General features: G+C 37.3%; 1 protein-coding gene across 1 annotated transcript; it reads right to left on the bottom strand.

Annotated features, from left to right (window-relative positions):
* Positions 1-419: 419 nt before the first annotated feature.
* LOC109037120 (maltase A3) lies at positions 420-13,903 on the bottom strand. The gene is made up of 11 exons (XM_019051624.2): positions 13,712-13,903; positions 12,039-12,208; positions 11,302-11,481; positions 10,661-10,818; positions 9,989-10,114; positions 8,673-8,902; positions 7,471-7,666; positions 6,406-6,649; positions 5,274-5,469; positions 3,541-3,681; positions 420-2,695 (listed from the first exon to the last, which is right to left on the bottom strand). Exons 2-11 carry the CDS (start codon positions 12,202-12,204, stop codon positions 2,506-2,508), a joined length of 1,827 nt encoding a protein of 608 aa, XP_018907169.2. The 5' UTR covers positions 12,205-12,208; positions 13,712-13,903; the 3' UTR covers positions 420-2,505.
* Between the last annotated feature and the right edge of the window lie 3,266 nt (positions 13,904-17,169).

Raw genomic sequence — 17,169 nt, 5'->3', positions numbered from 1 at the left:
TTGCCGCCCATGAGCCGCCTGTATTTTGCCGCTCCCTTCTCATTCGTTTTGAAACATAATAAAAACCATCAAGTGAACATGCCGGAGGGGGAGGGGAGGGGTGCATAAGACGCGTCAAATCGTGATGGACACATTTTTTGCGAAAGCCCTGTCAACAATACTAGCAAAAGTTCACGGAACTTTGCGCGAAAGTTAAGTCTCCTAAACCTATCTCTGTGTGGACGAGGCCTTCCATTTATCTTATACTTTCAAAATACTGATAATTGATTTTAATCAAGTAAAGAATCTCAAAAGTTTACAAAATAGATATAAATAAAAAAAAAAAAAAAAAAAAAAAAAAAAAAAAAAAAAAAAGCCAACATCTGTCCTAAAATATAAAAAGGGTAACTCGAGGTTAATAATAAACAATATTTAATTAAATTATTATATTTAATAACTAGATATTTAAAACATGGTTTTATCTAAAATCTAAAAATTAATTTATTTTACCTTTTGAATGGTAATAATGTAAAATTCTTATATGGTTCTATATGGTTCTTAACGTTGCCTCGAAATCCCAAAAAATTAGGTATCGGAGCATGGTATGTAGAGCCTCCTTATATTTTAATGAGCCATCCTTCGTTTGGATTTGTTCTCCCTTCTAGCTGGAAAAACCAATTTTGACGTTCAATCGCGCAATTTTCAGAGAGCAATCTTAATAAATCGCACGTAATTTGAAACAATAATGATGACCGTTCGTCTTAAGAAATAATGAAATATGACGGGAAATCTGAAACATCACAAGCCTAAATACACGAATTTGATTTCCTAGGCGCCATGGCGACACTACAGAACGATAAAATCTACTGAATATATTGATGAAAATTGTATTATGCTTCGCTCTTTCCGTCCTGAAAAGTGGGCTGCGTCTACACAGAGGGACGCTGGTCTACGTCTAAATATTTGGAGAATAGGTAAGAACTAACGAATAGCGAATGAGAAAACACAGACATTGAGGAAAACAGTCATTCTGTGCCATGCATAGTTGATGAATGCTTTGCATTTACTGAATCAATAAGTATTGGAAACCTTTGAAAATCGCCTAGAAATTCAATTTCGTACTTTAATGGTTTTAATCATCCGTTCAGAGTTACAAGTCACGTGAGCCTCATGACACAATGTTTAAGTTGACATTTCTGGAGATTCTACGTCTGACATACTTACGCAGTATGTCTCCTTTGTTAAATTTAGCAATGTCAACTATAAATCATCAATCCTATAAATCGATGCGCTATCAATGCTATAATCTTAGTGCGCTGAAGAAACTTAAAAGATTAAAAGTGAATTTAAAATAAAATAAGACGGAATGTGGTTATTTTAATCGATATTGAATATATTTACAAAATGCATATAGAAACCTCCCTTACAAAAAAAAAAATAGAAATACTTCCTACCCGTTAAGAGGAACTGATCACAAAAATAGGAACTTGACTGTAAGCTAATCAACAACATATACAAAGACATAAGTGGTAAGATACACCAGTCAGAAAATCCATGTTCGTGACCTGGCAAAGCAATGTCATTGGCTTATACTATTCAGCTTAGTGTTAGCATAAAACATCACCATAGCTAATCTTCAGCCTGGGGTATAATCTTATACCCAAGTTTTGAATTCACAATAAAAACACATTTAAGAACGAATAAACTCGAATACACAAACAATAAATACACAAAAAAACCTTTGGAAATTAAAGAAAAAAGTGGGCAGTACGTAGTACTAATTTAGACAATAGACCGATTTAGTGAACGCGTTATTACATTGGATTTACCGCTGTAAAATGGTACAACTCTTAAAAAGCGCATCAAAATGGTTAATAGTGTTTTAATACATATATATGAAAACTTTTCCTTTGCCCTGGATGGAGCGCAGGGGTATACATCGAATATCGAATGACGTAGTCATTAAATCATACTGTGCACTTTCTCAGAGGATGGGACTCTAAGCACGCTGCCGAAATGATGAAGAGAGCAGTACAGCCGTGCTAAGGAAGAACGCCGTATGAATATTCGAGAGTTGCCAAATTTCCTTCGATGAAATGTTTATTTTTGAGTGTAAAGATATGTATATTTTCCCTTAAAATTTTTAGGAACGTTAGGCGAAATAGCGAACAAATTATCTGAAAAACTGGAAGGAAAATATTCAGAAGTTTATTAGGAAATTCGTTTTTTATCATAGGAAATTTGGCAACGCCTGAAGGTTCATACGGCGTTTTTCCTTAGCACTGCAGTATAGGTGCATGCTAGGATGAACCTCGAGACACATTAAAGCATGTGTCAACCATGGCTCATACAAAAAATGCACTTACTGCTCTCTTCGCTATCACGGCAGGACGGGTGCCTAAGAGCCTCGGATGAGCCTAACACGATAAAATGAGTCAACATAGCGTTGGAACTGGACGAAAGTTTGGTTTCCAGAAGGCAAAGGCTGGGCTATGTTGGGATGTTCCCACCAGCATGAGCATTGATCTATAGAATGCCTGGCGCCAAAATACTGATTCCAACCGCGAGCACGATTAGGCATATGAAATGATTTAATGCAGCGCTAGAACTGACTGCAGGTTCAGGCACCGCGGGCGTGTTGGTAAGGACCAGGCCGGCTTTGGGTCTCAACTCTGAACAGGATTGCCCTCCTGTCGACGTGAGAGTCACCTTATCCCTGCAACACAAACAATTCGGTTTATTTGCGGCCAATTTTCAATTTTGTATTTAAATTTGTCAAAACTTAGTCTTGGAGTAGAACCTGTTTCATTCACATGAGATGGAAACTTTAACTCCAAAGTAACATTTGAACGACGTGTTGCCTTTAAAAGTCAAAACTAATTGGACGGAGTTAAACAGAAAGGAACCAAGCAACATCGGAATCGAACCGAGAAAAAGAGCTTTAAAGTTTAGCTCCTGCATAAGACTCAATGTAAAAGATAAACTTCACGTTCACTTTCTGCAAAATTTGCTCCAACAAAAACTTTGAATTTTTGGCGATAGATAGTAGAACAGTGGTTGAGTTCAAAACCACTCATAACTCAATTTTTCCCAAAATGTGGGTTGGTTCCTTTCTGCTTAACTCAGTCCAATTGAGAGGCTTGGACGACAAGGGGCATACGTGCAGTTTTTGCTATTTCAAGAAATATGTGTTTGAAGTTTCAAAATTAGATGAAGCCTTACGTCGGAAAAGAAATTTTCGATGCTGTAAAGATGGATTTTAGTTGTTAAATTTTCATAGAACATACTTTCAAACTAGTTTTAGTTGAGTTCATGGAAATCTCAATTTTTCAAAAACGGCACTAATGCGCCTCGTTCTCCAAGCTCCTCAATTCACTTCTCACATCGTTTGATAACGCATCACGGATGTTGGATTTTTCCACTCTTTAAATCTTTAAGAGAGATTTTTATCCTTTAAGTAGAGGTTATGCTGATTTCTCAGGCAATTTTGGATGTGGAACTTCCTTGTGTCCGAGTGAAAATCATATTTAAAAGAGGCAAATAAAAGCAATCATTTCTTACCCTATTTTGAAGCGGGAGTTGAAACTAGGCGTGTGAACTGTCATTGAATCAGGCAAATCTCGTGCTATATTCTTAGCGCATATTTTTTCTGTCTCCGTTCCAAGATTAACGATGACTAGGACTGTTTCATTTTCTAGAATCCTGTGAAAAAGTTCATTTTTGAAATCGTTATACTTGAAAGTTTTATAACGGAAATCTAAGAAGCATCAGTCAGATATTGCAAGAAAATCTGAGGAGGACTGCGTCGAATTTCACAGCAAGTTGTCGACGATGAAGTGAATTAAAATTTAAAAACAACTCGAACAACTTTGAAAGAAAAAAGTTGAAATTTAATCCAGAATTTCAAGGTTGAAGTTGCATTCGGTTCAAAACTCCTTAAAAATTTGATATTTAAAATGCATTCGAGGCAAATTGATTTTTTAAACATAATATCAATGGAAATTGATGCACCTACATAGGCTGTCCAAAAAGTACCGAGACTGGTTCTGTAACTCCAAAACTAAGATAGCCAGAGACTTGATCTTGGTCTCATTTGAAAGATTAACTCAATATCTATCGATTGAGACCAAAATCAAAACTTTCGATCAAATATTTCAAAAGTTACAACACTGTTTGTAAAAAAAATATCTGGACCCCCTACCGTTTTTTAATGACTATTTTCTCTTGCCGGGAACACTCTCCAAATTATTAATGATCAGTACACGGTTGTTTTGCGACTAATCATGGCAAAACCTAATTTATTTGGAAACACTGTCAAGCCGTCGCGTCGTCGTCCGACTACGGGTATAAGGGTTCAAAATCCACGGGGAAAGAATGAACCGTCGGTTAGCCACCCCCAAAAAACCCGGAGAATTTTCGGCAGTTGATGACAGTTCACAGTGCGTGCGTGGTCTACGCTGCAGATAGTGAGTTATTTTGTTTCTGCGTTCGAAATTGTTGATATCATCATGGAAAGAGATAAAGCAGTGGTATCAAAAATTTCGAACACAGAAATAAAATAACTCACTATCTGCAGCGTAAACTACGCACGCACTGTGAACTGTCATCAACTGCCGGAAATTTCCCGGGTTTTTTGGGGGTGGCTAACCGACGGTTCATTCTTTCCCCGTGGATTTTGAACCCTTATACCCGTAGTCGGACGACGACGCGACGGCTTGACAGTGTTTCCAAATAAATTAGGTTTTGCCATGATTAGTCGCAAAACAACCGTGTACTGATCATTAATAATTTGGAGAGTGTTCCCGGCAAGAGAAAATAGTCATTAAAAAACGGTAGGGGGTCCAGATATTTTTTTTACAAACAGTGTTGTAACTTTTGAAATATTTGATCGAAAGTTTTGATTTTGGTCTCAATCGATAGATATTGAGTTAATCTTTCAAAAGAGACCAAGATCAAGTCTCTGGCTATCTTAGTTTTGGAGTTATAGAACCAGTCTCGGTACTTTTTGGACAGCCTATGTATATTGAATTCGATTCTCTTAAGGCTTAAATATCATTCTGCCGAATAAGTAACTTCGCGATCAAACTTTTCTGAAAAATTCAGTTTATAAATTAGTACATTTTCCGAACTCTCGAAAACTTTCATCTCATAATCATCCCTCAAACAGTATTGAAACTATACGGATTAAGAATGAAGTTTTTAGCCTCTGCGGATAAATCTTTCCCTATTCTGATAATTCTGAAGAATACGTGCAAATTATTTTAATTCATGCATTGATTAAACAAAAAATTTACCTGGTGTACATGAAAACCCATTCGCTCAATACGTAAGTATCAAGTCGGCCTAATTTGATGATGGGTGTTTTCCTGAGCTTAACCAGCCGTTTAAAGGTATTCAAATGACTGTGAGGATCTGCCAGTTGAGATTTTACATTTTTCTGAAAATAGTTTGGATGGACGGGTAACCAAGTTTTTTCTGCTGTTGAGAAACCTGGAATGACGTCAAGAAGGACAAACACATCAATAGGTTTTTATGTTGATGCGATTGATTAAAGAAGAACTAGCGGCAAAATCATTCTTTAAGAGCTACATGTACTTATTTCTTTAGCACTACGACCCAAATAAACCTCCATATTTTTTCGAAATCAAAATTTAAAAATTAGTCGAATATTAGAAAATTGAGCTTTTGTCGAACGATTACAGGGATCATAAAATTTGATGCCCTGTTGAGTTAAGCTTTGGTTCATGTGAATCAGTTTCTCGATTGCGATATACCTCACAATAACGATCCAAGTTGCTTCAAAAATAGTTGCAGTTGCAGAAAAACACTTCCGCATCAAAAAAATAAAGAATTAAGAAAAAGGTTATTAGTAAAAGGCACTCTCCGATCGTATCTCTGCAAACGAGATTGATCGAAACATCAGATGCAACTATTCCAGCTCTACGGATGTCAAGGTTGCATATGCAACTTAATTGAAGGCGCTCCAAGTGATGCCATGCCAAATCAATGCAAGATTTTGCTACGAGGACAAATACGCAAGAGTATTATATTGTCGCTCGTGTTACGAAAGGAAGTAACTATATTTTAGTGTTGCCAAATCCCCCCCCCCCCCCTGTATCTTGCTGGAGCGAAACAAAAATTTTGCCTGACTCTATTTGAGGGGCTTGGAGAACTAGACGCATAAATGCAGTTTTTGCTATTTCGAGAAGTAAATGTTTGAAGTTTCGAGATTACATAAATCCTTATGGCGGAGAGGAAGTTCAAACTGACTTTTTGATATTTAAACATTGAAAATTGGGAGAGAATTTTTCACAGAATATGCATAAAGACTAGTTTCATTTGAAATCATCAATATCTCAATTTTTTCAAAAATTCCACTTATGGCCTTGTCCTTCGAGCCCCTCATTTGTAAGCACGTTATTTTACCGGCGTTTTTAGTGTCGTCCCACATCATAGGGGTTCTGGACGTATCCCTCGTGGTAGGATCGTCCTCGTTGCGGCCAATGGCGTCCTTTCGTTGGTCCGGACGAATGAAATAGTCCTCCATACCGAGCTCCATTCCGTAGTAGACGTTTAGGATCCCAGGGAGAAGTATTTGGAGCATGTTCCACGAATCCGCAGCTTCGGGGCCCATGCGAGTTGGCAGCCGAGGTCGATCGTGACTCTCCGCCTGCAATACGAGCTTATTAGTTTTTCTTTCTTCACGAACCTTACAATTCCTCTTAATTTGAACCTTTAATATTTGAGGAGAATGGAAAGGTGATCAGGGCGGACTAGGACTTTTGCAGAGCTTTGTCTAATTTCATGCTAGATTAAAACAAGAGGACCGCGAGGCGCCCTCAAATGGGGAGGGCTAGTGTTCAGGGGGCGTAGTCCCCTAATATTTAATAATCAAAAACATTAAAAAATGAGAGCACCCGACACGACGACACCCCCCCCCCCCCCGAAGGGCCTGTCTACTATGCGTAATGGTAATGCGTGTTAAAACACCGAGTTAATTAATCTTTCACCCCGCTCCATTCGAATTTTGCGAACAAAAAGTTTCATTTTAAAAGCTCATCTTGCTCAGGAGGTTCAGGAGGACAGAACGTCGCATCAAATAATAACTAGAGGTAAGAGGTAACGAATTTTTTGGTATTCTGTGCAAGGTTCTTCCTCCGAAAGCAATAGATAAAACTAAAAAAAGACCTGCAGAAAATGAGGAAACCTTCGACTAAATCTTCTCGCATTACAATCTACTCCCATCGAGACATTACAGAAATATAATGTTTTTACATTTTGGTGTTTTGGCATATCCTTATACTTCCTGGGATCATTCAAAATTTCTAAAATTGAAAATGTATGCTCGGTAAGTAACGCTCTGAAGTCTTTGCCTCATGTTTCTGATTTGTAGTGTTTTCAATAGATGAGCTGATTCTTGCATTGGAGAAATTATTCTCTTTGCTTTGACAGACTAAAGTTCGACATTGTTTTTGACTATCGATGACTCACCGCCCAATTGAAGACGCCTCCCTCAGGCAGAAACTTTTGCCAATCGCGGATGATTTGAGCAATACGGGCAGGGGTGGCTTCGTATGTCAACATTTTGAAATGGAAGTTGAAGGGCATCTGCGCACCTGGATGAGTCGAATTGCCCATGTATTTGACCAAGTAATCTGCAGTACCGAACTCCTCTATGGACAGCAACCTGCCAAAAAAATTAACCTTTTATGACACTTTTTCACAAAATATTAACCCCTTCTCTGAATGCATGTCGATGGCCAGAGTGCAAAACCACGTATCTCAAATACGATGTTTCCAAATCTCCGCTCCAATTTTATTTTTTCGAAGAGGAATAAGCCAACTTCATGGCTTGAAACTCATACAGAATATTTTGCTAAGAAAACAGAGAGGAGTAATCAAGGAAGTTTTTGAGGAATTACTTTGAATAGCTTTCTGAGGACCAAAAGTAAAATATGACATTAAGTCTTCAACTTCGCAAACGGAGATACGTGATTTCGCACCTCGGCCGTCAATATCATGCTTCTGGCTGGTGTATCATGCATCACGTACTTGATTATTTATGTAGCATTATCATAGATCCAATAAAAAGTACTCACGATAATCCGATTGCTATTAAACGTTCTTCTAAAACGCTATTGAACGATATTATATTTAGTCTATACCAAAGAGGCGGTTCTCAATTTTTCGAACTAATTCATATAAATATGATTAACTCCTAAAGATTCAATATTGCACTTTACATTGATTGATTGTGTAAGCAACCTGTCGAAGATACTTGAACAACTTGCAACGATAAATTTGCAATGTTGCGTCATTCTAGGCGCTTCAAAAAAGTGTTTTAGCTAGTATATATTTGCTTCTTGCTATCTACCTCTAATATCTTAATTCCTTTTGTCAAGTTTCCTTCAAAGCTCTCTCGTTTCAATTTTTTCTTTTGATATTTTTTGCAAAAATGTGGGAACTCCTAGAGTAGTTGACTCGCCTCTTGGCTCAATAAAGCCTAATATACTGCGATCATTTTATGAGCTCTTATTCGTAAAATTAAACAGAAATGAACGAGTAAAAAAGAAAAATAATGATAATAAAGAAAAGCAATCCTTAAAAAATCGTGCACGGAAGAAGGGGTTGATTGGTCAAATGTCGTGATTCTTTCAAAACTACAAGCGTGAAAAATTAAAATTCATGTTTACTTCGTTATTCCGTCCTTTTTCTTTTGCTCTTCCATAGTCATCCTCCACTCGCGCGCCAAATCAAAGGACTCAGGTTGGCTAGTTGTGTAAATATGGTTCATGCCAAACCATGTGTGCCTCCCACCAGGTCGGATGGGTTCATCTAGCAAATGTGTTGCTTCAAATAACCACTTCGCCGCGTCCACTCTGAAGCCGTCCACCCCTAGATCCATCCAGAATCTCATCAAATCCTATAAAATTTAGTTAAAGAACGAGAATGAAAATTGAGAACGTCAAAAGTCAAAGAGATTTCTAACTCAAGGTTTCTGAACTTACGACAGTGAAACTAAAGAAATGAGTGCCTAATTGCGATGTTAGAAAATATATCCTGCCTAGAATTTTTTATGAGGGTGCATGCTAGCTGATATATTTAAATCAAGCAAGTAACAGGATGATACAGGAGTGGTGGGTCCATTGGCGGATCTAGCAAATTGGCAACACTGTTTTCCTCCATTTAAACCTATGGAAATGTATCGATTCTTGGAGGGGCCAGGTGCTCCGACAAGAATTGATGATTTGACATAGGTTTAAATGGAAGGAATCCGTTGTTGCCAAATTGCTAAATCCGCCCCTGGGTGGGTCCACACTATTCTGAGGGAAAATTTAAGCCAGCAGTAGCAAAATTTAGAAGTAGAGTAACAGAATAATCTCAGATGGGAATTCAGTGGAATTTTCAATGGTGGATAAGGACATTAAAGATACTTTGAACATGAGAACTAGGCATTGGGATGGACCGTAGTATTTTTTGTTGATCTGAAAGAAACGACAACCAAATTTAGCTGCTAGTAAAAGTGCAGCTCACTAATGCAAACAGAAACTACTGAGTTGATGAGGGATATCTACATGCATAAAAGTCAGTTTACAGCACTCCCTCGCGCTCTAAGACTCCTAAACTCGACTGCTCTCTTTCAAACCACAAATCTTGGGGGATTGAGCACCTTAACATTTCCGCTTCAATCCCTTCCCTCCAACCTTTCATTGGGCGCCCTCTGCGTCTTCTCCCAGGAGGAACCCAATCAAGGACCTTCTTCGGCAACCTGTCTCCTGCCATTCTCTGGACATGACCATACCAAATGAGTTGTTTTGCCATAATATCATGCACGATGGTCTGCTTGGCATCCATGATCTCCCGTACCGTCTCATTCCTGACGCGATCCTTTTTGGAAATACCAGCGGATCTACGCCAGAAGTCCATCTCTGTTGCCTCTAAAACGGGATATCTTCGTGCAGTAAATATCGTTCCCTCTGAAAAGAGCTCATTCATTTTAGAGACTTACATTGATTTCCTCTCGAAGTTTTGGGTTACGGAAATTTAAATCAGGTTGTTTGATAGCGAACGCGTGGTAATAGTATTGCTTTCGTATCGGACTCCACGTCCATGCCGATCCTTCGAAAATACTGACCTGAAATGATTCGAAAAAAAGGGAAATATTTTTACTCATATTTACCATGAAAAGGTAATGAAACAATGTAAACGTCACGAAAAAAACAATATAGCGCTGAGCCCTAAAACTTTAGGGTTCAGCCATACAGACTGTGGGTCTCAGCAGTACTGCCATATCAGCTGGCTCGATTTGATCTAAACAGTTAGTGCTCAGCACTATATAGTTATTTCCGTGAGGACTTCTACCTAGTTCTTTGAACTGGAAAATCCGAGAGGCAATACAATTTTAAGATTCTGCCTCCGTTGAAACAAATAAATTTTATAATTTCGTAAACGTCTGAAACATTTATATAACTTGTTGCGTCAACTCCTTTTGAACTAGCGAAACCGTTTTTTAATTGTTCAACCTAAGAAAGTTTTTTGTCAGCTTTAGACGACTATTGATGTTTTAATGAGAAAATTTACAGCCTGACTGATTGTCAACCTCTGGTCTTGACTTATTCGACAATTTTGAAGTGGTGAATAATGATCTGCTTTGAAATTATCCTGCAGCTTTCTGTCTTACCCAGTTGTTTGGAACTTCTGAATGAGTTTCGTTTATTTTCTTCCCGTCATTCCAAATGTAATAATCTTTGTAAGCCTCGACTCCTTGTTCCGACAGTTTAAACCATTCATGCTCGTCACTTGAGTGGTTTACGACAAAATCAATAACCAACTTCATACCTAAAAAAAAGGGAAAACGACAACTGTCAGAGTGTTTCATGTGTACAACACACAAATATTTCAGCGAAACGGAACAATTTGCGTCAGTTGTCGCATTAATTTTTCAAGGAAACAAAACAATGAAAATATACAAAGTTTTTATGATTTTTCTGTGCCCATCAAACAAAGCATTGCATTTTTCTGTGCATTTGTTATATTTAAAGAAAATATTGGCCGAACTGATTTGCCCATCAAACGTTATATTTAAAGAAAATATCTGCCGAGTTGCTTGCACACTGCTCTTTAGTGCTTTTTATTGATTGTTTTTATTTGTAGAAAAAGTAAAGACTAGATGATATTGCGCATACCTGCTGAAATAGATAATGAAGTGAGAGTAAAAAGAAAAAAATTTATTAAATGAAGTAAAATAATTAAGGAAATAGGAAATAATGCGCTGACAGTGCTTTTGTGAGATTTGCACGCATATTGCGCTCGTGCTTGTACCTCTTTCTTTGATAGCTCTGATCATATTCTTAACATCGTCCATCGATCCAAACATCGGGTCCGGTGCCCTGAAATCGGAGACATCATAACCATTGTCTCGCATAGGGGATTTGTAGAAAGGCTGAAGCCAAATCGTCTCGACTCCTATGTCTGCCAAGTAATCCAGCTTCTCGATAATTCCTAAAAATATATTAAAAAAATCACTTGCTAGGATCTCCGTTACTCTATATACATATATTTACATACAGCTATTAGAAATATGGTAGATTTTACCATATTCTGACACAGTGCTCCGAGTATGGTGATAAACACCAGAAGTTATGGTATCGTGTACCATATTGTGGTAAGGATCGCCAGGGTTCTGGTGAATCCTACTATAATTCTGGTTAATGTCACTAAATAGTATAACTGTGTAAAAATGAAGTAGACTCATCGTTGATGTTACCATACTTTTTTTCAGCGTGTAAGGAAAAAAGAGCAGAGTAAAAAGATATTACAAATTTTAAGTCAGTCAAATGTGTTCTTCCGTACAGTTTTCAAATTTTCTACCATTGGGGCCAATTTTGACTGACAGAACTGTTGCAAAATACAACTTAAAGCATTTTTTAAATCTGTGCTTTTTTTATGAAAACATTCTAGGGAAAAAGTTTTGCAAATTGAATTTTTGGAAAACGCTGTTACTCCACCTAACTAACCATATTGACTTAGTACCCAGAAAGTAATGTGCTTTAATTTACCTTTGATATCGCCGGTCCCATCACCGTCTGAGTCTTTGAACGATCGTGGGTAGATTTGATATTCAAGAGTAGTTTCATACCAGTCTTGCTGTCTATGTTGCGCTGAAGTCCAACCAGTGAGACTCATTAAAATTCCACTTAAAACGGTTACATGTATACCTTGCATTTTCCTGAAAAGGGTACCAGAAATTATTCAGTTTTAAGAGCTTCACTGGGGTTAGGGCAACCGGTCAAATCAGAAAATTTCTCCTATTTTCGTGAATGAAGTTAAAAAATAAAATATTCTTTTGATCAACCAATTATTTTAACACAATGAATATATCAAGTTTTTTGAGGAGTTCAATGCATGACTACATTAAGTGTTATTGAAGGAACAATTGAGTGATAGTTATTCCTTGATTGTCGAAGTTCAGTCTCAAATATCATATGCAGAAAATGAAAAGTCATCGATTAGTATTTTTCTCTGAACGCCAGTTTAGATAGACCGTAGGGGTTCATGTAAATGCTTCAAATTTCAACGTATATATCTACAAATCCCGGAAATCGTACCATGCTTATGCTTATAACCTGCATTGACTACCTTAACTTTCGTTTAAGGGAGAAAAAACACTAAATATAACATATGATAGGCCTGAGTACTAAACTTAAGTAAATGACGGTTGAAGAGTGATAGGTTCAACCTATTTTGATAGAAAATCAATGCCAAAAATCCAAAAACTGGAAGTTTTGATAATCCTTTGATTTTTCCTTAGACTAGTGTGGACTCTGTATACTTCTACCGTCCTATTACTTTTCATTCAAGTTAATGTCTACAGATTTAAATAGGGGCTTTGGTGCTGGTGTTGAAATGAGGGAGATGAAATACATCATTTAATTTATTTTTTATTTTTTTTTCAATGTTTATCTATTTCAAATTTTCACTTCCAGCTCTATTAAGCAAATCACCGATAATTTTTGAGTCTATTTGATTCTTATGACTTTTGAGAAAAAGAAAGGGTATTAATAATAAGGGCCATTTCTGGGCACACACAGAATTTCTTTAACTCTACGATTTTTTGCTAGCATTGAAGATGTATATTTTACGGAACGTATCATGATTGGTCATTACCAGTCTGGTCTCTTTCCAGGTCTGGTGTTGGCCTGAATAATTGGTCTGGAGGCCGATTTTGGCGCAAAAGGCGAGTTTTTCGGGTTTGAGATCGAATGCCAAAAATTTCGCATTGTTCGTCAAAATCAGCCTTTAGACCCATGTTTAGGCCCCTTTCTTTCCCACCTGTCTCTGGTTCGTTTAGCAGAGATACGTCCAAGTAAAAACCTCAATGAGCAAAAAATCGTAGAGGTAAAAAAATTCAGCTAAGGTGGGCTCAAAAACGGCCTTTATAGATACTCCTCCTTTAATACAAAACTTATGGTTAATTTTTTTAATGAATGAAATGATCAAACTAGTTACAGATATTTTCAAGAGAGAAACAGATTTAGCAGGGTGTTCTAGCAACTCCTTGACCACGCTGTTTCGCTCCATCAGCTAAAATATATTTCAACATTCTCCGAAAACTCCATCAGATAATTCCCTTCGAGGATATGATTTCAAATTTTCTTACCGATAAATAAAATGGCTGAAAAAATTAAATGGAACTGAATCTTACACATGACGAAAATAATAAAATGTTTACCTTGACGTTACAGCCACTTTTGCTTCAGATCGTGATACAAGCTTTTGAGAAAACCTTGGTGACTTTAAGAAAAAATTTGCGAGAACTTAAAATATGAAAAAAATATAACAATGGTAAAAAAAAATGGAGCTCCGCAAAGTTTGAACGGAGCAGCTGCGATCCCTTTCAGAGAGTATACACATCTTCCGAGATCCCGGACTTATATACCCATGCTACGTACGTGTACTTGAATACTGCATTCAGTGCAGAAACGACAGGAGTCACATCGTCCTGTGAGTCTTGTGATACATAGATAAGAGCTTAAAATTTCAGGGAAGAGAGCTCATAGTTTTCGAGAGGCTTGCGCTAAGAGCCGTCGCTGTGTGGGTGACGTCAAAATCGTGGCGTGGAGGTTCCCCTCTCGAAATGCATACAAGTACAAATTGAAAAGTGATGATGTCAGAAAAAAACGGCAGCGATAGATGCTAAATGGGTTTGTGGAATAGTTAAATCTGTTCAATGACATAACTCCTCGAACTTGATTTTCCAGAAATCGGCAAACGTAACTCCTCTCTTTGCGTAGCTTAGGAGATTGCACAATCACTTAATCGCCCAGTCGCAGTCGTGTTTGATGTGCACTTAATGCACATTGCAAATTGATGCATTGGTGAATTTGATAACGACTTGGTCGACGTTCCCTACAGCTTTCCGTTACTTTGCTTTAAATCGGTGTGTGTGTGAAAAGCTCGGAAATGTGCGACTTGGGGTTTCAACTTTTTCTCATGTTGAATTTACAAAAGAAACCGCACCACATTTGGTGAAAATTGAAGTATCACAATATCTGTTTCTACTGAACAATTTTACGAACAACCGTGTGCATCATAAGGGTCTTCGAAATAAATGCTAATTAGTGACAGTGGTGTACATACGGATCCGTTAATTGAAGGTCCTCTCCCATGAAAAGATCAAAATCAGAGCAAGTCAAATCGATCATTGGAAATTACTTGAATTTAAGCTCGGCAAATTGAGTCTAAGGAATGCGGCCAAAATACTGGGGTCATAGGTACTTGCAAAAGTTTCCGTGCCTTTTCTACGAGGAGTGACCACACTGAATTTACGAAGAAAACTGGAGGCACGATCAATCTCTATGCAGCCAACTGCACTTTTGGACCAGGAACACCAGCAGGACGTTGGCATTGTCAGGACTAGAAAATATGATTTCTCATTTTTGAATTTGATGTGAAAATTATTAAGTGCATGCAGCTTTACACGAAATTGTGGAATTAGATTTGTGCTTTGGTGCTTCAATGTAAACTTTTTTTTTTTTTTTTTTAAACGAAAATCAATTATTTTATTATGTTTATTTACAGGGTGGAATGATATTTAACAGAATATCACCCGAAGGCCTTGTTTACATTTTAAAAGAAAGTTCCTAAATAATACAGTTATTTGTTACTTATAATTCCCCCCTGTCCCGTGGAAGCTTAGATTTCTAAGTTAATAATAATTGTATCTTGAGTTCCTCAGACTCTAGTTTAATGTTGTGGTTGATTTTCCTCGGCATTACCATTTGGTTTCTCTTCGAGGGAGGCATTGGTTGATTGGTCTGCATTCAAAAGACGTTGTTTCCTTATGAGAGTTTCCCGAATAAAATGGTGTACTCTTCTCCAATTTTCTTTTGAGGATGTTAAAATTTCCAAGATGTTTTGAGTTGAAATAGTTTGATTTGTTTCTGTTTCAAGTTTGGTTCGTAAGTCTTCGTTATGTTTACATTCAAAGAATGTATGATGAGGTGAGTCTATTTCTTTTTTATTGCAAGGGCAGAGTGGAGAGTCCTTTAGCTTAAAGCGATGGAGGTATTGGGCATATGCTCCGTGGCCCGATAAGAACTGAGTGATGTAAAAGTCTGGTTCTCCAAATTTCCTTTCGAGCCAACGTCTGGGGTCAGGTACAACACTTCTAATCCAGTAGTTCTTTTCTTCTCCATTCCAAAGTACTAGCCATTTCTTGATTTTGTCTCTTTCTATTTCATATTGGTCTTCACGGTTGTATCTGGCCAGACGTTCCTCAATCAGAATCTCGATGGGTGGAATTCCAGAGATTATGTCCAGGCAGAAGTCGGAGGTTGTACGGTATGCTGAACAAAGGGCAATTTTAAGGGGTCTGATGGTTTTTCTGAGTTCATTTTTGCTTGTTTTTGTAAGTTTTGTATCGGCCCATACTGTTATACCGTAAAATATGATTGAGAAAACGGCATGTATTATTCTTCCTTTTTACGAACGTAGGTCCACCTAGATTTGGAAGAATTGGGCGAAAATTTGAGACTACTTTTTTGGCTTTGGAGCACATATCTTTTATGTGTTGCCCCATTCTGAGTCCCCTTGTTAAAGTGAAACCAAGGGAGATCAGCGATGGGGCAGCATTAATATTAGATTCGCCGACTGTCAGTTCAATGTCTTTGGCTTTGAGAGGACCATGAAGCAGAAGTGCTTCGGTTTTAGAATCTTCTGTTAGTAGCTTTTTCTTTTTTAGTGCATTTTTGATCGTTTTCGTAACTTCTTTAGTAGTCTTTTGTAGTTCTTGAGTATCGTTGCCAGTTATTATTAAAAGGGTGTCATCTGCATATGCTTGCTTGAGGATTTCTGGTGTTGTGTGCAATTTTAAGATTTCGTCGAAAATTAATATCCATATGGTGGGGGAAAGGCAGCCTCCTTGTGCTGCTCCAGAATTTATCTGAACTTTGAATTCTGGGAAAATTAGATATCTATCTGATAGGTAAGATTTCAGTATTTCTATCAAGTATTGAGGGATTTGTCTTTTAATCATTGTGTTAATAACGTCGTCCCAACTTACACTATTAAATGCGTTCTTAATATCAATATTTAACAACAAAAGAAGTCTTTTTTGAGTGGCGCTGTTATGCATATGGTGATGATATATGTCTTTTAAGTTGTTTATTGCGTCCGTTGTACTGCGATTTTTCCGAAATCCAAATTGAGCTTTTGAAGGAGTGAATGAGTTTATTAGTCTTTGATTTAATATAAATTCGAAGATCTTAGCTATTGTATTTATCATACATATAGGGCGGTATGTTTTTTGTTTCTTTGCGTGTTTGCTTGGTTAAAGTGTAAACTTTGTAAATTAATCCATTCCAGTTTTTTCGTGCGGAATCATTGTAAATGTAACTAGATCCTCAAATCTGCGTGCATCGTGCACGCAAATTTCAACTGCATAAATACATCATCGAGAACATCAGGTGAATCGGGAGATTAGGCTCTAGTATTAATAATTTCTTTCAATATCTTAACTTCTTAGTCAAGGAAAAGATATGCTAATACGTGAACTTTGCATTTTAACTCAATGCTTTAAAATGACCTCTCAAATCACCCTCTAAGTCAGAGATAGCTTTTCAAACTTCCAAATTTCTTGTGCCTTTTTGCCTGGCCACCACAAGTTAAATATTTAATTGTTATGTAACG

This window comes from Bemisia tabaci, chromosome 4 (assembly GCF_918797505.1).
Source record: "Bemisia tabaci chromosome 4, PGI_BMITA_v3".
NCBI classification, from domain to species: Eukaryota; Metazoa; Arthropoda; class Insecta; order Hemiptera; family Aleyrodidae; genus Bemisia; species Bemisia tabaci.
Note: the sequence above shows the minus strand (reverse complement) of the source record. Positions and strands in the feature narration are given on the sequence as shown.